The 17,273-nt window shown below is 52.2% G+C and overlaps 1 protein-coding gene across 1 annotated transcript in view; it reads left to right on the top strand.

Moving 5' to 3' along the window:
* The window catches only part of LOC119975877 (neurogenic locus notch homolog protein 1-like), a 115,181-nt gene that overhangs the window by 21,229 nt on the left and 76,679 nt on the right, over positions 1 to 17,273 (top strand). The window contains 3 exon segments of the mRNA XM_038815772.1: positions 3,219 to 3,452; positions 4,829 to 4,939; positions 15,918 to 16,110. Of these exon segments, the coding sequence (XP_038671700.1) occupies positions 3,219 to 3,452; positions 4,829 to 4,939; positions 15,918 to 16,110 (538 nt within the window).

The raw sequence follows: 17,273 nt of genomic DNA, 5'->3' as shown, positions 1-17,273 counted from the left end.
CCTGTGAGTTCTTCACCCCACCTGACCTCCACTGCCTTCTGACCCCCCCCACTACCATCAGCTCCTTCACACTTCTCCCACTGCCTCTTCACTCTTCGCTCTCGCCCTCCCTCTTCTTCCTTTCTTTTGTCCATCTCTCTACCCCCGCTTCACCATTCGCCGTTTCCCCCTCTTTCCCCTCCCATTCAGTCTTTCTCTCTCTCTCTCCTCCCTTCCCTCGCTCCTGAAGGAAGTCTATCTTTCACCTGTCTCTCTCCCTACAACCCCTTCTATGGCTCGTCTTCTCTTTCAATCTCTGCCCCTCCTTCCCTCTTTCCCTTCTCTCTGCTCTCCGCTTTTTTCTCTCTTTCTCTAATTTCTTGCTTTACCTCCCCCTTTTCTAGGTCCTCCCCCCCCCCCCCCCCCCCCCCCCCCGACCCCTGCCCCGCCCTCCATCTCCTGAGGGTGTTGGCTTCTTTCTGGCTTCAGTTCTGAGCGTGCAGGCAGCCCTCTTCCCTTCCTCTCTCGAGAACCCATTCTCACAGAGTCGTTGAGTTATACTGCACGGAAAGAGGCCCTTTGGCCCATCGAGTTTGCGCTGGCCATTGAACACCTATCTATTCTAGTCTCATAATCCCATTTTCCAGCAATTGGTTCGCAGCCTTGTGTATTGTGGCATTGCAAGTGCTCATCTAAATGCTTCATAAATGTTGTGCCCACCACAACCACACTTTCAGTTCGTGAGTTCCAGATTCCCAACAGCCTCTGGGTGAAATTTTTTTTCCCTTCAAATCCAAATCCCCTCTAAATTTCCTGCCTTAAATCTATGCCCCCTGGAATTGATACCTCTACTCAGGGGAAAGGTTTCCTCCTATCTACCCGATCTATGTCCCACATAATTTTGGATTCTTCGATTTGGAGATTCCGCCCCCACGCCGGCGTGGGAACGGTGGGAAAACTGGCGCAAAGCGGCCACCGATTCCCCATTTTGCGATGGGCTAGTCGGACAGCAGCGTAGAGCACCCAGGTGTAGCTGCCGATACGGCCTTCAGAATTGCCGGGTCCATGGCCGCGCATGCGCAGAGCGGCGGCCTGCAGCGGCCCCGGTGCTTCATGGTTGATGCCGCTCGGGGACCCAGCCCGGAAAATAATCTCCCCCTTTGGCCGGATCGTGCGCCCCAGACCGCCCCACCACGGTGCCCCCAGCCCCGAATAATATCCCCCCACCCCGCGGATCGGCCCTCCCCCGACGATGGCGGTTCTAGACTCAGTCCAGACGCTGAGCCCCTGACGGATGAGGCCACATGCGACCCATGCCATCGGGAACTCGGCTGGTCGAGGGCAGAGTATCGGGTGGCGGGCCTCAGGCGATGGCTTGAGGCCGTGGGTACATGGCGCGGTGTAATCTGCCAGTACGGCGCTTTGGAGAGGATGGGGCATCGTGGAAGTGGCACCCCACTTTGGATTTTCCGGCCCATTGCTGAACGCGATTTTGGCGTCGGTGACCGGAGAATCCAGTCCACGATCTCCCCCTGACAAAGCCTTGATTAATTCCATACCACAGATGTTAGACACTGTCCTGTAATTGCCTGGGTTATCTCTACTTCCCTTCTTGAATAATGGTACCACGTTAGCTATCCTCCAGTCCTCTTGCACCTCCCCTGTGGCCAGAGAGGATTTGAAAATTAGCGACAGAGCCTCTACAATCTCCTCCCTTGTCTCACGCAGTAGCCTGGGATACATCTCATCTGTACCTGGGGATTTAGCTACTTTTAAACCCACTAAAACTGCTTACACCTGCTAAACGGTTCAATTATATCACAGTTCCCCTCCCTGTTTCATATACCTACATTGCCCTTCTCCATGGTGAACACAGATACAAAATACTCATTTAATACCTCGGGCGGGATTCTCTGATCCTGGGGCTAAGTGTTGACGATGCCATAAATGCCGGAGCGTTTTACGACGGCGCCACCTGGCCCCTAGGATCAATGATCCTGCGCTGCACAGGGGTCCAGCACAGAACTGGTGAGCCTCACGCTGCTCCAGCTGCCGATCTGGGCATCAGCACGGGCGCCGTGGGTCAGCCATGGGCTGCCTTCTCTGCGCCAGCCCCGATGCAACAGGGTGGAGACCTACAGGGGCCCGGCGCGGAGGAACATAGGCCCCCACCAGGATATGCCCGCCTGCCGATCGGTAGGCCCCAATCGTGCCAGGCGACCGTGCTAGGCCGCCCCCCCCCCCACCCCCCGCCGCAACATGAACGTCCAGGACCCGCTGGGTAGGACCACACGAGAACGACGCCGGTGAGACTCAGCCTAACTCATCGGGCACTCGGCCCATCGTGCGGGGAGAATCGCCGGGGGAGCTGGGTTGAGCGGCCCCCAACCGGCGCTGCGCTGATCGCGTTGGCGCCAATGGCGGGGAATCTCTGGTCGGCGGAGAATCGGCGGAGCAGCATCGGAGCGGCGATGCGTTTATTCACGCCTCCCGTCCCGGCGATTCTCCGATCCGGCGCGGGGTCGGAGAATCCCGTCCCTCATCTTTTGGCTGCACACAGATTGCCATTTTGGTCCTGAATGGGCCCTACTCTTTCTCTGGTTACCCTCTTGCCCTTAATAAAACATTTCGGGACTATCCTTTATTTTGTCGCCAGCGTTTTTTCATGCCCCCTTTTTGCTCTCCTAATTTATTTTTAAAGTACTTCCCTGTATTTCTATACTCCTCTCGGACATGCATTTATTTAAGATCCCTGTATTTGCCAGGAGCCTTCATTTTTTTCCTTATCCAATCCTGATTTTCCATGACATCCAAATTTCTCCGGACTTATTGTTCCCACCCTTTACCTTTGTATGAACCTGTTTGGTCTGTACCCTCTCTATTCCCTTTTCAAATGACTTCCACTCTTTTCAAATGACTCTCTCTTTCTCTTTCACTGCCTCTGTCTGTCTCTCTCACTATCACTCACTTGCTCTGTCTCTCTATCCCTCTGTCTCAGTCTCTCTCAGTCATTCTCACTCGCTCTGTCTCTCTCTCACTCGCTCACTCTGACTCCCGCTCTCTCTCCCCCTCCCTCTGTTTGTCTGTCTCTTTCTCTTTCAATGGTTGTCTGTCTCTCCCACTCACGCACTCTGTCTCTCTCACTTCCTCTTTCACTGTCTCTGTCTGACAATCACTCACTTGCTGTGTCCCTCTATTTCTCCCTCTCACTGATTATCCCTCTCTCTCTCTCCCTGTAGGGTTTGAAGGGATGCTGTGCCAGACAAACATTGACGACTGCCTTCAAAACCCATGTCACTATGGGACCTGCTTGGATGGGATTTCTGGCTACTCCTGTGCCTGCGTGCCCGGGTACACGGGACGCATCTGCAACATCGAAATTGACGAGTGCCTGAGCCAGCCCTGCCAGAATGGCGGGCGATGCACAAACCTGGTGAACAACTATCGGTGCGTCTGCCCGCCTGGGATCACAGGTAACCAGAGTGGTGTGGGGGGCGAGGGGGGGGGGGGGGGGGGGGGGGGCAGGGTTTGGACAGCTGAGGGTGGTGACAAGTGGGCACTTGGGCAGCAGAATTCTCTCGATGGAGCATGGGAGACCCTCCAACCAGGAGAGCAATGGGTTAGTCACACCGGGGAGGTGATTCCCCACATGGTTGAAGGTTTCACTCGCAAATGGGCTGCGGCCCACTTGTTGGAATATCGGGGTTTTTCCAGGAAGTGAAGGGTAATTCGCCAAAAAAGGCTCCTATTTCCGCAGTACCTTTCACCAAACCGCGACATCTCAAAGCGCTTTCTCCCCAATGAAGTACTTTTCAAAAGTAGTCACTGGGCAGAATTCTCCCGGTTCCCAGCCGCGCGTTTCTCAATGGCGGGCCATTCGGTAGCGGCAGGATTCTCTACCCCCGTTGCTTGTCAATGAGATGCTACCATGCTTGGGCAGCACGGTAGCATAGTGGTTACCACTGTGGCTTTACAGCTCCAGGGTCCCAGGTTCGATTCCCGGCTTGGGTCACTGTCTGTGTGGAGCCTGCACGTTCTCCCCGTGTCTGCGTGGGTTTCCTCCGGGTGCTCCGGTTTCCTCCCACAGTCCAAAGATGTGCAGGTTAGGTGGACTGGCCATGATAAAATTGCCCTCAGGGTCCAAAAAGGTTAGGAGGGGTTATTGGGTGACGGGGATAGGGTGGAAGTGAGGGCTTAAATGGGTCGGTGCAGACTCGATGGGCTGAATGGCCTCCTTCTGCACTGTATTTTCTGTGTTCTAGATTTCCCATTGAAGCCATCCCTCACCGCCAGGAAACCGGGGAGGCAGGGCTGGGGTGCGCTGCCCACAGGGAAAGCAAATCCCAACGGCCAGAGAATTCCAGCCACTACTGTAATGTAGGAAAAATGACAGCCCATTCGTGCACGGCATGATCCCATGATATGATCATGACGAAATAAACATGTTTTTGCGATGCTGGCGAGGGATAAATGTTGGTCAAAACGCCAGAGATAAAAGTGATGAGGGACCTTTATCTGTCAGGAGGTGGGTATTGTGTTTAACATCATATTCAAAAGGAGTCCCGACTGTACAGTACTCCGTCGGCCCGGTTTATGTGGCTGGGGTAGTATTTGAACTCACAAAGCTCCGACTCGAAGTGAAAGTGCGTCTGCCGACACGGCTGAAATGCAGAGGAGTGCACAACAGTTGAAGAAGCGTTGCCAGTGAGCGTTGCTGCAGAGCTGTCAAGGTGCAACTGGTCGATGACAGAGTGCAATTGATTAATGACTGGGTTATTTGACAGACTTTTCAACACGCACACCTCCTCTTGTTTTGGTTTTCATTTGATCTTTTCTCTCTCTCTTGAAGGGCCGCACTGTGAGATTGACATTGACGAGTGTGTCGGGAAGCCGTGCCAGTCTGGCCATTGCAGAGACTATGTCAATGGCTACGCCTGCGTGTGCGAGCCTGGTTTCACAGGTAAAAGCAATCAGTTTCCCTCCTACAAACCGATCACGCGCTGCTCTTTTGTAATGGCGCACTTTCACAGACTTCACTAGTCAACAAAAAGGGATTTACTTCCAAGTTATCCTCAGCAGCAGCATGTTTCCAGCTAATTCCAACACACCTCTAAGTTAGGAGAACCCCTCCCCCTTGGGTGATTCCCCCACTCTGAGTCCTGATTGGTCACCCAGACCAGGTGACCCTTACTCTGCTGTGTTTCCCTGAATAGGATAATCATCACGTCTTTGTTGTACTTTCTGCTAAAATGAGGGACAATATTCTCTGTCAGTGGGGTACTCACTTGGTGCCATTAAGCAGAGAGTTTTAATTAGCTTAAATTTTGATTTCCAGAGCCAGGTGGCTGTTGCCTGGTCCCACATTTCAAACCTTCCTTGCATCAACTGCAAAATTTTCAAACACAGCGAAGCACAGTGTTTAACAGTCCCCTTTCTCTCAGACACCTGTATGTGGGCTGGTATAATAATAATGATCTTTATTAGTGTCATAAGTAGGCTTGCATTAACACTCAATGAAGTTACTGTGAAAAGGTGTCTGTCTCTCAGTCCCACTCAGATGATCAGAGAGATATCTTGCTGGATTCTATCTGTCTCTCTCTCAGGGTGATATACACAATCGGATCTTCAGTCTCTCTCTCAGGGGGATTTCCATACACTGACTGGGGTCTGTCTCTTAGTGTGTCTCTCTGAGGGAGTTACCTATACACTGAGTACACTGACTGGGGTCTCTCAGTTCCTCTTCCCCAGGGAGATATCTGTACACTGACTGGGGTCTCTCAGTTCCTCTTCCCCAGGGAGATATCTGTACACTGACTGGAGTCTATCAGTCCCTCTCTCTCTCGGGGAGATATCTGTACACTGACTGGGGTCTCTCAGTCCCTCTCTCTCGGGGACATGCCTTTACTCTGCCTGGAGTCTCTCAGTCCCTCTCTCTCGGGGAGATATCTGTACACTGACTGGGGTCTCTCAGTCCCTCTCCCTCAGGAAGATATCTGTACACTGACTGGAGTCTCTCAGTCCCTCTCGCTCAGGGAGATATCTGTACACTGACTGGGGTCTCTCAGTCCCTCTCTCTCAGGAAGATATCTGTACACTGACTGGGGTCTCTCAGTCCCTCTCCCTCGGGGAGATATCTGTACACTGACTGGAGTCTCTGTCCCTCTCCTCTCTCAGTCCCTCTCTCTCCGGGAGATATATGTACACTGACTGGAGACTCTCAGTGCCTCTCCCTCAGGGAGATATCTGTACACTGACTGGGGTCTCTCAGTGCCTCTCCCTCAGGGAGATATCTGTACACTGACTGGTGTCTCTCAGTCCCTCTCAGATATATATCTGTACACTGACTGGAGTCTCTCAGTCCCTCTCTCTCAGGGATATATCTGTACACTGACTGGAGTCTCTCAGTCCCTCTCTCTCAGGGAGATATCTGTACACTGACTGGGGTCTCTCAGTCCCGTCTCTCTCAGGGAGATATCTGTACACTGACTGGGGTCTCTCAGTCCCTCTCTCTCAGGGATATATCTGTACACTGACTGGGGTCTCTCAGTCCCTCTCCCAGGGAGATATCTGTACACTTACTGGAGTCTCTCAGTCCTTCTCTCTCAGGGAGATATCTGTACCCTGACTGGAGTCTCTCAGTCCCTCTTCCTCAGGGAGATATCTGTACACTGACTGGAGTCTCTCAGTCCTCTCTCAGGGAGATATCTGTACACTGACTGGAGTCTCTCAGTCCCTCTCCCTCAGGGAGATATCTGTACACTTACTGGGGTCTCGCAGTCCTTCTCTCTCAGGGAGATATCTGTACACTGACTGGAGTCTCTCAGTCCCTCTCCCTCAGGGAGATATCTGTACACTGACTGGAGTCTCTCAGTCCCTCTCCCTCAGGGAGATATCTGTACACTGACTGGGGTCTCTCAGTCCCTCTCCCTCAGGGAGATATCTGTACACTGACTGGGGTCTCTCAGTCCCTCTCTCTCAGGAAGATATCTGTACACTGACTGGAGTCTCTCAGTCCCTCTCTCTCAGGGAGATATCTGTACACTGACTGGGGTCTCTCAGTCCCTCTCTCTCAGGAAGATATCTGTACACTGACTGGAGTCTCTCAGTCCCTCTCCCTCAGGGAGATATCTGTACACTGACTGGAGTCTCTTAGTCCCTCTCCCTCGGGGAGATATCTGTACACTGACTGGAGTCTCTCAGTCCCTCTCTCTCTCGGCGAGATATCTGTACACTGACTGGGGTCTCTCAGTCCCTCTTACTCAGGGAGATATCTGTATACTGACTGGAGTCTCTCAGTCCCTCTCGCTCAGGGAGATATCTGTACACTGACTGGGGTCTCTCAGTCCCTCTGTCTCAGGGAGATATCTGCATACTGACTGGAGTCTCTGTCCCTCTCCTCTCTCAGTCCCTCTCTCGCAGGGATATATCTGTACACTGACTGGAGTCTCTCAGTCCGTCTCTCAGGGATATATCTGTACACTGACTGAAGTCTCTCAGTCCGCCAATCAGGTAGATATCTGTACACTGACTGGAGTCTCTCAGTCCCTCTCTCTCAGGGAGATATCTGTACACTGACTGGAGTCTCTCAGTCCCTCTCTCTCAGGGAGATATCTGTACACTGACTGGAGTCTCTCAGTCCCTCTCCCTCAGGGAGATATCTGTACACTGACTGGAGTCTCTCAGTCCCTCTCTCTCAGGGAGATATCTATACACTGACTGGAGTCTCTCAGTCCCTCTCGCTCAGGGAGATATCTGCATACTGACTGGAGTCTCTGTCCCTCTCCTCTCTCAGTCCCTCTCTCTCAGGGATATATCTGTACACTGACTTGAGTCTCTCAGTCCGTCTCTCAGGGATATATCTGTACACTGACTGAAGTCTCTCAGTCCGTCTCTCAGGTAGATATCTGTACACTGACTGGGGTCTCTCAGTCCCTCTCTCTCAGGGAGATATCTGTACACTGACTGGAGTCTCTCAGTCCCTCTCCCTCAGGGAGATATCTGTACGCTTACTGGGGTCTCGCAGTCCTTCTCTCTCAGGGAGATATCTGTACACTGACTGGAGTCTCTCAGTCCCTCTCCCTCAGGGAGATATCTGTACACTGACTGGGGTCTCTCAGTCCCTCTCCCTCAGAGAGATATCTGTACACTGACTGGAGTCTCTCAGTCCCTCTGTCTCAGGGAGATATCTGCACACTGACTGGAGTCTCTCAGTGATAGAATCATTACCGTGCAGAAGGAGGCCATTCGGCTGATTAGGTCTGCACCGACCCTCCAACAGAGCTGTCCACCTCGATCCTGTTTGGCCAAGTGCTGGCAAGTGGGATTAGGGTGGCAGGTCAGGGCCTTTCACGCGTCAGTGCAGACTCGATGGGCCGAAGGGCCTCATCTGCAGTGTAGAAATGTGATTCTATGATATCCACTCCCCTGCCCGATCCCGATAACCCCTTAACCTACACATCCCTGGACACTGAGGAGCAATTTATCACGGCCAATCCAGCTAACCTGCACATCTTGGATTGTGGGAGGAAACCGGAGCACCCGGAGGAAACCCACGCAGACACGGGGAGAAAGTGCAGAGTCCGCACAGACAAGTCTGTAATCCGGGTCCCTATCGCTGTGAGGCTGTAGTGCTAACCACTGTGTCACCGTGCCATCTCCCAGTCCCGTACCGTCGGGGAACATGAGCACACTGACTGGGGACTCTCAGTTCTCCCTCGGGGGATATCTGTAAACCTCCTTGGCTGGAAACCGAGGAGATCTATTTTGCGGTGATCTGCTGTCAGCACCGATGACACCAGCGCTGCGGAAGCAGTGATGGGCAAGGAGGAGGTGAATCAAGTTGGGACGGACTGCCCCAGTCACCTGCCCCTGACAGTCCCTCTCACTGTGAATTCAAAAGTCGTGGGAAATTTACAAAGCTCACAAAACAGAATTCTCAGTTGGTGAGTTTGACGTTGAACTGGTCTATCCGGTTTTTATCAGACTCTTCTGTGGCTTCTTAGCATGACCCAGGGACCTGTGCAGAAGCTGGGGCGGGATTCTCCGACCCCCCCCCCCCCCCCGGGGGGGCGGCGGCGTAGGCCCTTTGGCGCCGGTTGTCATGGCGCCAAGCCGTCCCACACTGGCTGGCGCGGCACCAAAACACTCCGGCGCCGGCCTAGCCCCTGAAGGTGCGGAGGAATCAACACCTTCGGGCGGCCCGATGCCAGAATGGTTCACGCCCCTTCTCGGCGCCGGAGTGGCCCGCCTCGCCGGTTCGCCCCCCCCGTCTTATTCCACTCCGGGAATGTGAGTGAGAGGTTGTGGATGGGGAGAGGGCAGACTGGTTGGCTACAGAAAGGGAGGCTTTCGAACTTGCCATTTAGCTGCGAGTCAGTTGACAAAAGAAAAGGCACACCCTCATCAAGATATAGCGGTGTCAGCATAAACCGTGACAGCTAATGTGACGGCTGAGCGGCTAACCGCAAACTGGCCTCTATTATCACAATCAGCACGTTTTCTCACATCCTGTGTTGAAGTCTTGTCCTATCTCCCTTTCCCCTCCCGTCCCTTCCCACCTCTGGTTGCTGTGAGTGTGAATTGCCCAAGGTTTTAGAGCACAATACGACGACGCACACGGTTTCTCTGCACCCACCGTCCCCACCCCACCCCCCTCCCCCCTCCCCCTCTCCGCCCAGTGTGAAGGGAACCAGCACCCCATTCCACAGTGGAATGAAGACTTACAAATATCTGGCAGCTGTCACAATCTCAGGACATTCCAAAGGGCTCAACCAGCATGACAGTAATTTGTTGCAGCTGTAATATGGGAACCACAGCAAACAAAGAGTGCACAGCAGGATCCCAAAACCAGCTATGTTGACAATAACCAAATATTCTCTCGTGCTGATCTTTGAGAGATAAACATGGACCAGAACACAGGGGAGAACTCTCCTACTCTTCTTCACTGCAGTGTTGTGACACCCTTTACAACAACTTGATGGGATGTTCGCATATCCGAACGTCTGACAGTTCACAATTCGATCACAATATAACCCCTCTGTCATGGCAGCACTCCCTCAGTGTGGACCCTCTGACTGTGCAGCTCTCCCTCAGTACTGACCCTCTGACAGTGCAGCACTCCCTCAGTACTGACCCTCTGACAGTGCAGCACTCCCTCAATACTGACTCTCTGACAGTGCAGCACTCCCTCAGTACTGACTCTCTGACTGTGCAGCACTCCCTCAGTACTGACCCTCTGACAGTGCAGCTCTCCCTCAGTACTGACCCTCTGACAGCGCAGCACACCCTCAGTACTGACCCTCTGACAGTGCAGCGCTCCCTCAGTACTGACCCTCTGACAGTGCAGCGCCCCCTCAGTACTGCCTCTCTGACAGTGCTGCACTCCCTCAGTACTGACCCTCTGACAGTGCAGCACTCCCTCAGTGTGGACCCTCTGACTGTGCAGCACTCCCTCAGTACTGACCCTCTGTTAGTGCAGCGCTCCCTCAGTACTGATCCTCTGACAGTGCAGCCCTCCCTCAGTACTGACTCTCTGACAGTGCAGCACTCCCTCAGCACTGACCCTCTGACAGTGCCACACTCCCTCAGCACTGACCCTCCAACAATGCAGCACTCCCTCAGTACTGACCCTCTGACAGTGCAGCAGCCCCTCAGTACTGACCCTCTGACAGCGCAGCACACCCTCAGTACTGACCCTCTGACTGGGAAGCACTCCCTCAGTACTGACCCTCTGACAGTGCAGCACTCCCTCAGTACTGACCCTCTGACAGTGCTGCACTCCTTCAGTACTGACCCTCTGACAGTGCTGCACTCCCTCAGTAGTGACCCTCTGACAGTGCTGCACTCCCTCAGTACTGACCCTCTGACAGTGCAGCGCCCCTTCAGTACTGACCCTCTGACAGTGCGGCACTCCCTCAGTACTGACCCTCTGACAGTGCGGCACTCTCTCAGTACTGACCCTCTGACAGCGCAGCACACCCTCAGTACTGACCCTCTGGCAGTGCAGCGCCCCTTCAGTACTGACCCTCTGACAGTGCAGCGCTCCCTCAGTACTGACCCTCTGACAGTGCAGCACTCCCTCAGTACTGACCCTCTGACAGTGCAGCTCTCCCTCAGTACTGACCCTCTGACTGTGCAGCACTCCCTCAGTACTGACACTCTGACAGTGTGGCACCCCCTCAGTACTGACCCTCTGACAGTGCAGCGCCACTTCAGTACTGACCCTCTGACAGTGCGGCACTCCCTCAGTACTGACCCTCTGACAATGCAGCACTCCCTCAGGACTGACCCTCTGACAGTGCGGCACTCCCTCAGTACTGACCCTCTGACAATGCAGCACTCCCTCAGTACTGACCCTCTGACAGTGCAGCACTCCCTCAGTACTGACCCTCTGACAGCGCAGCACTCCCTCAGTACTGACCCTCTGACAGTGCAGCGCTCCCTCAGTACTGACCCTGACAGTGCAGCACTCCCTCAGTACTGACCCTCTGACAGTGCAGCTCTCCCTCAGTACTGACCCTGACAGTGCAGTACTCCCTCAGGACTGACCCTCTGACAGTGCAGCCCTCCCTCAGGACTGACCCTCTGACAGTGCAGCACTCCTACAATAATGATAGTGGAATGCCAGCTTTGTATCCGACCGAATATTGTTGTCTATTGGCTTTGACGGAGAATAGTATTGCTTCGGGTGTAAATCACCATTCCACACAAATCTATCAGTGTCCTGATGGGAGCGCGTGTTAATATTGTGAATCTCTGCATCACTGATTTACATCATCTCCTGGTTTATCTGTATACAATATGCGTAGGAGCAGGGTATGGTTTCTGCAGTGAGTGGCCTGTCTTATGAAGAAAGGTGGAGCCTGTTGGGCCTACATTTATTGGAGTTTACAAGAATGATCGTGGAGGCGCTTGACAGAGTAGATGCTGAGATTATGTTTCCCCTCGTGTGGGAATCTTGAACTGGGCGGCAAGGTAACAAAATAAAGCCCTCCTGGCAATTCTCCGGGCCCCGGTGGGCCGGGCAACCATCGGTTTCTGGCCTGTCTTGTCAGCATGGAATGGACATGGTCCCACACGGCGGGACCCGCCAGTGTGCGGGAAGGGTGGAGGGGGGCCCGGTGGGGATCCGGCGCCCACAGATCTGCGGGCGGGCCTGTGCCGTGGGGGCACTTTTTCCTTCTGCGCCGGCCCCTGTCGTGCTCCGCCATGGCCGGTGCGGAGAAGACACCCCCCCCAGCACATGGCGAGAATACTCTGGCCGCTCTGCGCATGCTGAACCACGCCGGTGTTTCTACGCATGTGCTAACTCGCGCAGTCCCTTCGACGCCGGCTGGAGCGGCGCCAACCCCTCCGCCGCCGTCCTAGCCCCCGGAAATGCGGAGAATCCCGCAACTTCCGGTCGACCCGACGCCGAAGTGGTTTGCGCAGTTTTTTTCGCCGGCGTCGGGACATCACGCAAATTCGGGAGAATCCCGCCGAGGGTCTCTCACCTAAGACAGGAATGTGGAGGAATTCCTTCTCTGTGAGTGTTTGGAAGTTTCTTTTCAATAGAGCAGTAAAGTTTGGGTCAGCCATTATATTCAAGGCTGATTTGACCTATGAGGGTGTCAAGGTTGATGGGGAAGTAAAGAAAGTGGAACTAAGGCCCCAGTCAAGTCAGCAATGATTTTATTGATTGGTAGAGCCGGCTTAACCGGCCAAATGGCCAACTCCTTTTTCTTGCATATTTATAATTTTTAATTCATTTACGGGATGTGGGTGTTGCTGGTTAGGCCAGCATTCATTGCCCATCCCTAGTTGCCCTTCAGAAGGTGGTGGTGAGCTGCCTTCTTGAACCGCTGCTGCCCCAAGGTGTAGGTACACCCATTATGCTGTTAGGGAGGGAGTTCCAAGATGTTGCCCCAGCGACATTGAAGGAACGGTGATATATTTCCAAGTCAGGGTGGTGAGTGACCTGGAGGCGTTCCCAGGTATCTGCTGCTCTTGTCCATCTAGATCAGTGGTTCTCAACCGGGGTCCACATGGACCCTGGGGGTCCATGTAACATTATTGGGGGTCCACACAAAAAAAATACCGAATCGGGGGTCCACGGTGATATTTTAGTGGTCCATAGAGCAATTCTACTTCAGAACAATTGTTATTACTGAGAATTAAATTTTTACAGTAATCTACGCCATATTAAAATACTAAAAGTAGAAATATTCATGTAGCTATGAATTTTTTATGGCAATCAAGTAGAAGAAAAAAACTTTACATTTGACAGTGTCGTAAATTTAAAGTTACCTAGAACAAACGGAGGTGAAAATCACCCATCTTTTCTCAGGTAGCAGGCAGCGACCTTAGATGTTTGTTTTCATGATGAATATTCACCTTTCTCTCTCTCTCTCTCTCGCACTGACAAAGGTCAAAGAGAGATTATAATCTATCTAATTTATGCTGAATATTTGGAAAATTTGCATGAAAATATGCAAGCTCGGTTTAGTGACCTACTCATGATGGATATACCAACTTGGGTGGCAATTTCTTTTGAAGTTAATGTTGCCGATGTAGACATTTCTTTACAGGAGACCCTCATTGAATTACAAAGTGATGAAATATTGCACGCAAAATTCAAAGCTGGGAAGCATAATATATGGAAAACAAATGACACTGCGAAAAACTACCCACTACTCTGGGATAAAGCACAGCTCTACATTATAGCTTTTCCATCATCTTACCTTGTTGAATCAGGATTTAGTCGTGTTTTTCACTTACTATCAAAAGCTCGTAAAAATATAAGAAGCTTTTTTTTCTGTGGAATGGCTATGGGGGTCCACAAAAAAAAATTAAGAGGAAAAGGGGTCCATGGGTTAAAAAAGGTTGAGGATCCTTGATCTAGATGGTAATGGTTGTGGGTTTGGAAGGTGCTGCCTAAGGAGCCTTGGTGTGTTACTGCAGTGCACCTTGTAGATGGTACACACGGCTGCCACTGTCGGTGGTGGAGGATTTGAATGTTTGTGGAAGGAGGGACAATCAAGCGGGGCTGCTCTGTCCTGGATTGTATTGAGCTTCTTAAGTGTTGTTGGAGCAGAACTCATCCAGGCAAGTGGAGAGTATTCCATTACACTTCTGACTTGTACCTTGTAGATGGTGGACAGGCTTTGGCGGGGTGGCCAGGAGGTGAGTTACTCACTGCGGGATTCCTTGCCTTTGACCTGCTCTGGTAGCCACAGTATTAATATGGCTAGTCCAGTTTCGTTTCTGATCAATGGTAACCCCCAGGATGTTGATTATGGGGGATTCAGCAATGCTAATGCCATTGAATGTCAAGGGGCAGTGGTTAGATCCTCTCTTGTCATTGCATGGCACTTGTGAGGCGCAAATGAAACTTGCCACTTGTCAGCCCAAGCCTGGATGTTGTCCAGGTCTTGCTGCATTCATACATGGACCAGTAGCTTCAGTATCTGAGGAGTCGCAAATTCTTATCTAAGAGTTAATTGCCTTCTACTCCTCGGTTAGAAAAAAAATGTTCATCATGCAAGTGTAAAAGGTTTCCGGCACAGTCAGAGACCACCCAGCCTGAATCCCCTTTCCACCATTTGGTCCCTAGCCCTGCAGGCTACTGCACTGTAGGTGCATTTCCAGAGGGTATACCTTGATGACCTCTTCAGGCAGTGAGTTCCATCCAGACCCAGTGACAACCTCTGCTCAGGTAAATAGGCCCTTTGCATCTACTCTGTCCAGACTCCTCACATCAGCTCTCTCCTCAGCCTCCTCTGCTGGAGGGGAATCCCGGCCTATTTAAACATCCTTCGCAGCTACAACTATCCAGGTACTAAGTGCCTCAACATGGCCTTACCTTCAACACCATCAGACTTTCAAACCTGGGCTGGTTCAGACTTTAAGAGCTGGATATCAATCTCGTAAGTTGGCACAAGCTGTCTCCCAAAGTACACAGGGTCTGATACTCAGGCCTGCTGCATTGATGGGGTTAAGTATCACCCCCTGTATAGAACAGGCAGACTGACGAGTGCTGCCCGTTTTGCCTCAACACCTGACATGTGTTTCTACCCCTCAGCTGTCCAGATAGCCTCATGCCATCACTGAGAATATTAAGAATGCCCTGTCTCTGGGCAAGAGCGAGAGAAAGAAAGAGAGAGACGCAGAGAGACCTTTTTGTTAAGCGCTCCACTTTAAGCCTGTGAGATATCTTTTCTCATGACGCTGTCGATCTAAATGGCCACATCAGGATTACGTTGTGATGTGACTTTAAGGGACAGCAGCACAACATCATCAGAACAACGACATCAGTGTGTCATCCGATCCAGTCTCAGTTTCACTTTTTGCCGGTGTGCAGCAGAATACAGCACAGCTCTGATATCTCCAAGCTCTCTGTTCATGAATGAATTTGCCTGGTCTCCTTTACACCTGGCTCAGACTACTCCCCTGCCGTATCCATAGACGAGGCCTGGATCTTAACATGCTGGAAAGATCTCACAATAACGCCCGATGTTTGCATCGGAGTGCGATTATCCTCCCTTTGAATGACTAATGAACGCTTCTGTACATCATTGAGAAAAATGTGGGCCGTTCGCTGGTGGCGGGTTTGCTGGTCCCACTGCCCCCCCCCCCCCCTAACCCCCCACCATAACCCCGCCACCGACTAACGGCACGCCAAATTCGCTGTCCTCGCTAGTCGAGGGGCGGACTCGCTGCAGAGAATTCCGTCCCTGGATTCCGCTCCTGGGAACAAATGCTGAGCCAAACGTGGCACAACTATTGTAAGCTTTATTATGAGTTCATAAAACTCTGGTGAAGCGCCTTGGGCATTTGATTATGTTAGAGGCGCTATAGGAATGCACGTTGCTGTTTTAAAAGTTCAACTCGGGCAACACAAGCGAGAGTTCATTTTCAAAAGAGGCGACGAACCATTTTTTGACCCATTGTTTCAATTGCAGGCTTTCGGTGTGATGTTGGCATCGACGAGTGCGTCTCCAGTCCTTGTCGCAATGGCGGCACCTGCGAGGACGGGGTGAATGGGTTCTCCTGTGTCTGTCCAGATGGCTATTACGACCCGCAGTGCTTCTCGAGAGTCGACGAGTGCAAAAGCAACCCATGCGCTCAAGGGACCTGCCTCAGCCACGTCAACGGGTATGGAAATGGGGGTCAGGGGTTGAAGGGCAGGGGTCAGTGGGGGGGGGGGGGGGGGAGTGGCTCAAATGCCAATCACAATGCAAGCAGGGAAATAGATCTCCTAAAAGGGGAACCTATATTTCTTTGTGGTGACAGGGTTTGTGGGTGCAAGGAGGAATTTCATTATAATGCAACAAGCACAAATCATTGCAACTTCGATAAATGTCATCTGCCCCTCAGTGGTAACACACGCCAATTTTCATACATTTCATATATTTGATCAGCTTTTACGCAGTGTGGGCAGCATGGTGGCGCAGCGGATTAGCCCTGCAGCCTCATGGCGCCGAGGACCCGGGTTCGATCCCGGCTCTGGGTCACTGTCCGTGTGGAGTTTGCACGTTCTCCCCGTGTCTGTGTGGGTTTCGCCCACAGAGCCCAAAGATGTGCAGGTTAGGTGGATTGGCCGCACTAAATTGCCCCTTAATTGGAAAAATAAATTGGGTACTCTAAATTTATATTTAAAAAGCTTTAACGCAGTGCAATGATGACACCAATTTCTAAGCGTGCAGGTACTTAATTTACTGTTTTATACAGTGCATTAAAAAATCTATTCCCATGCTTCTAGCTTAGCTTCTAGTAGCTTCTGTATATTTGTTTATTTTATTCTGAGTCCACACTTAAGCTTTAACCAATCAAGCACAGTGAATGTAGATTGGCCAACAGACAAACATAATCAAACTCAGAAGAGTTGAACCATTGAACACCAAGGGCAGGATCGTCCAGTCCACCAGCTGCGTTTTCCAGTGTGGCACGCCCCCCACCGGCAGCAGAATTCTCCGTCCCCGCAGCTGGCCAATGGGGTTTCCCATTGTAGCCACCTCACACCGCCGGGAAACCCAGGCGTGTGGGTGCGCTGCCGGCAGACTGGAGGATCCCGCCATTGGAGGATTCCACTGCAATTGTTTCCGGGTGAGATTCTCCGTTGGATGTCGCTGAAATAGGGAAACACGTTTGGGCGGAGGATAGGTTCCGACGCCAAAATCGCGGCGGGCGCGATTTGACGCCAAATCGCAATTCTCCGTCTGCTCAACAGTGGAGCCCACGATGTCTGGAACGCACGTACAGTAAACACCGTTTGCATATTATTAGCGGGCCTGACCTGGTATTCTCCGGGGCCTCCG

The sequence above is a fragment of the Scyliorhinus canicula genome, chromosome 13 (assembly GCF_902713615.1).
Source record: "Scyliorhinus canicula chromosome 13, sScyCan1.1, whole genome shotgun sequence".
NCBI lineage: Eukaryota > Metazoa > Chordata > Chondrichthyes > Carcharhiniformes > Scyliorhinidae > Scyliorhinus > Scyliorhinus canicula.
Note: the sequence above shows the minus strand (reverse complement) of the source record. Positions and strands in the feature narration are given on the sequence as shown.